This window comes from Saprolegnia parasitica (assembly GCF_000151545.1).
Source record: "Saprolegnia parasitica CBS 223.65 unplaced genomic scaffold supercont2.544, whole genome shotgun sequence".
NCBI lineage: Eukaryota > Oomycota > Saprolegniomycetes > Saprolegniales > Saprolegniaceae > Saprolegnia > Saprolegnia parasitica.
The window spans coordinates 1-5,575 of NW_012156938.1; the positions used below are offsets into that span (position 1 = coordinate 1).

Here is a 5,575-nt window from a genome sequence, read left to right on the forward strand (position 1 = left end):
CCTGCGGTGCGTTTCCTCGATGCATTGCAACTATCAACTTGATACTTTTGCGTAGCCTCGACGCCGGTGCCGTCGTGCCATCGGCGACGCTCCTCCACACGTTTCATCGGCACCGCAAGGCGGTGCGAGCCATTCACGTGAGCGGTCCGAGCCCGCTCGGGTACCTCGTCGCTTGTGTGGGCGACGACCATGCGGTAGCCACCGTGCTTGTCCATATATTGGGTCAACTATTTTCTAGGTGAGCGTCTACACGGTGCGTATGGACACGACCGCACTCGACGTGGGTTTTTTCATGGACTGCGTCGGGCAAGGCGGCTGCGTCGTTGACGTTCGTTGGGACTTTCGCACGCAGCACGTGCTTCTCGAGTGCGATGACGCGCTCTTGTACGAATTCGCATCTATCCAAGTATCCTTTTATCTATCCATGTAGGTACATTTGGAGTCTCCGCACGGGGGTCCTCGAGCGCATTGTGCCAGCGGCCATGGTGCCTGCGTCAACGCTCCCAGAGGAGACGCGCGATCCCGTCACGATCGCGTCCCCGCTGTCCGCACCGATGGTCCACGTCATGACGTTTGAGCTACGGACGACGGTCGAGCGACTGCAGCGACTCTGGGCGTCACCATCTGCTTCGGTACACTGCTCTGCACCCGCTTCTTGTGGTATTTTGACACGCACTTAGTCGACGGGGACGGCTCTGGACGCGACATTCTTGTCGTTTGCGCTCTCGTGGGGACTCGACGCCCGCATTGACGCCCTCGTGGAGCGCTGCCTCTGTACGCCTGCTCTTCCGCAGAGAGGCTAAGATGTCATCTGATAGATGTGCATGCACCGTCACTGGCCTACTCGATGGCAATCACAGGCGCGGCGAAAGCGCTGACGGTGCCGCTGCCGAGCTCTTCAGCGCCGCACACGACCAAGTGGCAGCATTCATCTTTTGTCTCGGCCGAGATCGCCCTGGCGTTGGTGCGCATTGCTTCAACGACGACGACAGGACTTATCGTTGGCATCAGGTGACGATGTGTACGAGCTTTATGGACGAGAAGCGAAAAGACGATGAACTGTCGGAGCAGTTGCAAGTGCTCTGGAGCCAGCTCATCACGCAGCACATGGTCGGTGCTTTGACCCCTGGTTTCCTCCGATATTGATGCGATATATTCGGTTAGGTCTGCCTCCCCGAGCAGGTGGATGCGTACGTCGAGCCGTCGCTGGACGTGCTTGCCTCGTACGGCTTTCACGAGTGGGAAGCACTGCAGATGGCGTCGCGGCTTCTTTTGCACGGTAGAAAATCGCTGGTTGATTGGCCATTGGCAACGAAGGACCGGCTGTAGGCGTTATCAAGCGACTGCCACCGACGACGCGCAGTACGACCGCGGCCGAGTACATGACACGGTACCACTGCGAAGTCCAGCAGCTCGAGAAGGACCTTGGGGGTATATTACATAGCGCTCTATTGGCATGACTCGTTCGTTCGATCGTAGGTCTCAAGCAAGTACCAGCACCCCGCATCGTATCGCGACTCGGATCGATGCTCGTGCTGCTCAGCGTCATGGGCACGTGCTTTCCCGGCGAACTCTCGCCCGCGAGCGCGCGCCAAGTGTGCGACGTTCTTGTGTCGCTGCTCCAAGGCCCACCGGCGACCGCCTGCGTCGCGGCCGAGCTCCTCGCCAAGGGCCTCCTCCTCTTCCGCCCACACCTTGTCGACCTCGCCCAGCTCGTGCGTCATGCTCCTCACTTTATACGACACCAAATACACGAGCGTCGATGGAAATAGGTGGTGCAGCTCATTCCGTTGACGCTGGACCCCTCCGACGACGATCGGAAGCGGCTCAAGCAGGCCGCGATGCGTCTCCTCGTCGAGCTCGGGACGTGCGAGGCCGCCTCCGTCTTGGTTGTGCTCCAACAAGAGATGAGCACAAGCGATCGAAGCTATGCGTACCGCGAAGGCGTCCTCGTCTACCTTATGACGTGGGTGAATCTCCAGTACCTCCTCATGGCGCGCCACCTCCCCGCGGTCATCGAGACCATCTTGTGCTGCCTTGACCCGACAAAACCCGACCGCCGAAAGAAGTGTCTGGCCATGGTACGCCACCCACAAAGGACATCTTGTCCATACGTAGAGGGTCTGTTCGTAGAGCACCAAGTGTCTCCACGACCTCGTCAAGCGATTTCCAATGGTCGACTTTCACAAGACAACGCAGCGACTCGCCATCGGCACCATGGAAGGCGTCGTGTTGCTCTACGATCTCCGCACGGTGCGCGTTCTGAGTCGACGGGGCACCTCCTCATATTGTAAATAGGCGACCAAGTGGCGTGTGCTAGACGGCCACACGACCGCGCTCTCGGCGGTGCTCTTCCGCAAGGACGGCGCCATGCTGGGTATCTATCAATCTATCAAGTGACGGTCTTGATAGAATACCGAATAGTGTCGTATGCGGCGAGGGAGGCGAGTGTGCGCTGGTGGAACGTGACGGCCGGCGGGCTTCTCTCGCTCCTCAAAGTGCAGCAGTCGTGCGTTCGCCAACTGCAGCTGGCGCCGCTCACGCAGCACCTCCAGCGACCCGCCGAATTGCACAAGGTGATTCAGAGCTGCCGCTTCCGCTTGGCGCCCGACGACATCAACGTCTGGCTCACGCGCGAAGACGAGTCGCTCCTGCCACTCAATTTCCACATTTAATACGACTCGGTGGTGCGACGAATAAGACCCTGCGCTCGCCCAGGGCGTGAGGCGAGCTGGTCCCTTGTGGAGTGACCAGCTACGACACAAGAGCCTCGAAGGAGTCGTGTATCTTGAATCTCAATGCTCGAAGCCCGTGCAACCTGAATCTCAGTTCTCAAAACACGTTTGGCGTCTCATTTTCGCACGCCTGTGATTGAACGAAGCACGACAGGGACATGGACTCGGCAACCTCGCTCGGAGCAGGGATGCGTTCTAGGTAGCAATAATGTGCCCCTGGCTCGGAGGTGGCAGTTGCACTGTGCCAACCTCGAAGCGAGCCGACTCTCAACATGGCGGTCTCGCCAAGGTATGTGCCTCCATCGATGGCAAGAAGGACGCAGCGACGGAGGAGGATGCAACGACTCGTCTATCTGGAGCAATATGCATTCATTCAAAGTACATTCCAAAGAGAACGTGGTGCGACGACGTATATCCTTACGTGGTCGTCTTGCTCATTTGGCGAGCGACGAGGTTTTGGTACAAGCCGTCGGGAATGTTCATGAGCTGGTCGTGCGTCCCGAGCTCGGCGACGCGACCGTCGTGGACGACGGCAATGACATCGGCGTTGCGGATCGTCGACAAGCGGTGGGCGACAATAATGGTCGTCCGCTTCTTGAGCGTGAGGAGCTTGTCGAGCGACGCTTGGACGATGGCCTCGCTCTCCGTGTCGAGCGCACTCGTGGCTTCGTCGAGCAGCAGAATCGCGGGGTCGCGAATGATGGCACGCGCGATCGCAACGCGCTGCTTTTGGCCGCCCGAGATTTGCACGCCACGGTCGCCCACCGACGTGTCGTACCCGTCTGGAAACCGCACGATGAAGTCGTGGGCGTTGGCCTTTCTCGCCGCTTCTTCGATTTCTTCGCGGCTCGCATTCGGCTTGCCCATCGCGATGTTCTCGGCGATCGTTCCCGCAAACAGCACGGGCTCTTGCGACACGATCGCAATGTGGCTGCGCAGCGACGCGACGTTGAGGCACGCAACGTCGACGCCGTCGATGGTCACGGCGCCGGCGCTCGGGTCGTAAAACCGCTGCAAGAGCGCAATTGCGGTGCTTTTCCCGCTGCCGCTGCCGCCGACGAGCGCCAGCGTCTGGCCGCTCGCAATCGAGAGGTTGTAGTTGCGGTAGATCTTGGCGTCCGGCCGGCTCGGGTACGCAAATGCAATGTGGGAAAAGTGCACGTCGCCGTGCACGTGCGCCAGGGTCGCGCCCGACGCGGCCATCGCATCGATGCTCGGGACGTGGTCGATGATTGCAAAGATGCTCTGGACCGCCTTCTTGGCCTTGCCGACGTCGCCGAGCCCTTGGACGGCAATGCCGACGCCAAACGAGCAAAAGAGGATCGCGTTGAGAACCGTCATCATGGCTTCGAACGTCACGTCGCCGCGGAGGAGGAGCCAGCCGCCAAAGTAGAAGGTGGTGGCGATCGCCAGCACCATGGTGGACTGACTGAGGCCGTACGCGGACGCGCTCTTTAAACCGACTTTGACGTCGGTCGACGCCGACTGCTGGAGATAGGTCAGGTACGCTGCGTTGGTGGCTTTCTCGAGGCCAAACGAGGCCACGGTGCGGATCGCATTGATGGCTTCCGAGAGAAGCGCGCCGGCGTGGAGGTCGCCGTCGTTGAGGTCCTTGTCGCCGCCGCCGAGCGTCTGCATCTCCATGACGCTGGCAAACCCAAGAATCGGAAAGATGGCGGCGAGCACCAACGTCATCTTCCACGAGTAGTAGAACGCGACGCCAAAGCCGACACCGAGCGACGAGGCGTTGACGAGAACGGCGTTGAGCGACTCGGATGTCATGGACCGAATGGCCGCCGAGTCGGTCGCCAGGCGGATCGTGAGCGCGCCTGGCGTGTGCCGCGGGTCGTCAAACCACGCCATGTCCTGGCGCAGCATCGCCTGGAAGCTCATGTAGCGGATGCGACCCGTGAGCCGCTCGGACGCGGTGGCAAACTGGTGGTACTGTGCAATGATGGCAAGCACGTACATAAGGCCCATAAAGACAAAGCTGAGGCCCCACCACATGGCTTGATGGCGCATCTCGGACGACGAGAGGTCTTGGCGGTAGAAGAGCACGACGCATTTCGTCAGCAGCACGCCCCAGACAGGGTACACGGCGCCGTGGATGAGCGCGCCGAGACTGCCGACGACCAACTGCCGCACGTTCGGGGCGGCTCAGACGCCACACGCGCGAGATCGGTACCAATGGCCGCTTCAGCCCGGCACTGTCGACCGACGTCGCGTCGTCATCGCCAGTCGACGAGGCGGCGTCACCAACCTCTTTGTGGCGCTCGGTGGCCTGGGTCACGACCGCCGCGGACGGCGCGTCGTCTACTGCATTGTCGTCGTCGTCGTCGCTGGCGTGTCGCATCTGCGCCGTGACGAGGCCCTTGTAGTGACCGTGGGGGATCGAGAGGAGCTCGTCGTGGGTGCCGTCCTCGACGACGACGCCGTCGCTCAGCACGACGATGCGGTCGGCGCCTCGGATCGTCGAGAGGCGGTGCGCAATGATGATGGTGGTGCGCTGGCGGGCGGCGACGAGCGCGTCCAGCGACGCCTGCACGACATGCTCGCTCTCCGTGTCGAGCGCACTCGTGGCTTCGTCCAGCAAGAGCACACTCGGGTTCTTGATGATCGCGCGGGCGATCGCAATGCGTTGTTTCTACACATCCATGGGATTCCGTGTCAATAATGTATCAAGTGAACACAAACGATACCTGGCCACCCGAGAGCTGCGCACCACGGTCGCCGACGTCCGTGTCAAAAGCCCGCGGGGAACCCCATGATAAAGTCAAAGGCATTGGCTTGCTTGGCGGCGGCCATGACCTCTTCGAGCGTCGCGTCCGGTTTGCCGCGGC

General features: G+C 60.9%; 2 protein-coding genes across 2 annotated transcripts; one reads left to right on the top strand and one right to left on the bottom strand.

Annotated features, from left to right (window-relative positions):
• Positions 1 to 55: 55 nt before the first annotated feature.
• On the top strand, positions 56 to 2,675 carry SPRG_17359 (hypothetical protein; the record flags this gene model as incomplete). Its single annotated transcript, XM_012356674.1, has 13 exons — positions 56 to 194; positions 239 to 384; positions 431 to 632; positions 681 to 774; positions 819 to 964; positions 1,012 to 1,110; positions 1,165 to 1,279; positions 1,330 to 1,431; positions 1,480 to 1,715; positions 1,773 to 2,081; positions 2,134 to 2,253; positions 2,299 to 2,377; positions 2,425 to 2,675. The coding sequence occupies exons 2-13, from the start codon at positions 260 to 262 to the stop codon at positions 2,673 to 2,675; spliced, it is 1,878 nt and encodes a 625-aa protein (XP_012212064.1). The 5' UTR covers positions 56 to 194; positions 239 to 259.
• A 413-nt stretch (positions 2,676 to 3,088) lies between these two features.
• SPRG_17360 (hypothetical protein) lies at positions 3,089 to 5,538 on the bottom strand. The gene is made up of 3 exons (XM_012356675.1): positions 5,435 to 5,538; positions 4,921 to 5,379; positions 3,089 to 4,871 (listed from the first exon to the last, which is right to left on the bottom strand). Exons 1-3 carry the CDS (start codon positions 5,516 to 5,518, stop codon positions 3,153 to 3,155), a joined length of 2,262 nt encoding a protein of 753 aa, XP_012212065.1. The 5' UTR covers positions 5,519 to 5,538; the 3' UTR covers positions 3,089 to 3,152.
• Positions 5,539 to 5,575: the final 37 nt, after the last annotated feature.

Bases quoted from the DNA above. Each gene is read 5' to 3' on its own strand.
- SPRG_17360 (XM_012356675.1), bottom strand. From the start codon at position 5,518: ATGCCTTTGACTTTATCATGGGGTTCCCCGCGGGCTTTTGACACGGAC. The intron at 5,380-5,434 runs GTATCGTTTGTG...ATGGATGTGTAG, and splicing joins CGCAGCTCTCGGGTGGCCAG to AAACAACGCATTGCGATCGC. The intron at 4,872-4,920 runs GTACCGATCTCG...AACGTGCGGCAG, and splicing joins CCGGGCTGAAGCGGCCATTG to TTGGTCGTCGGCAGTCTCGG.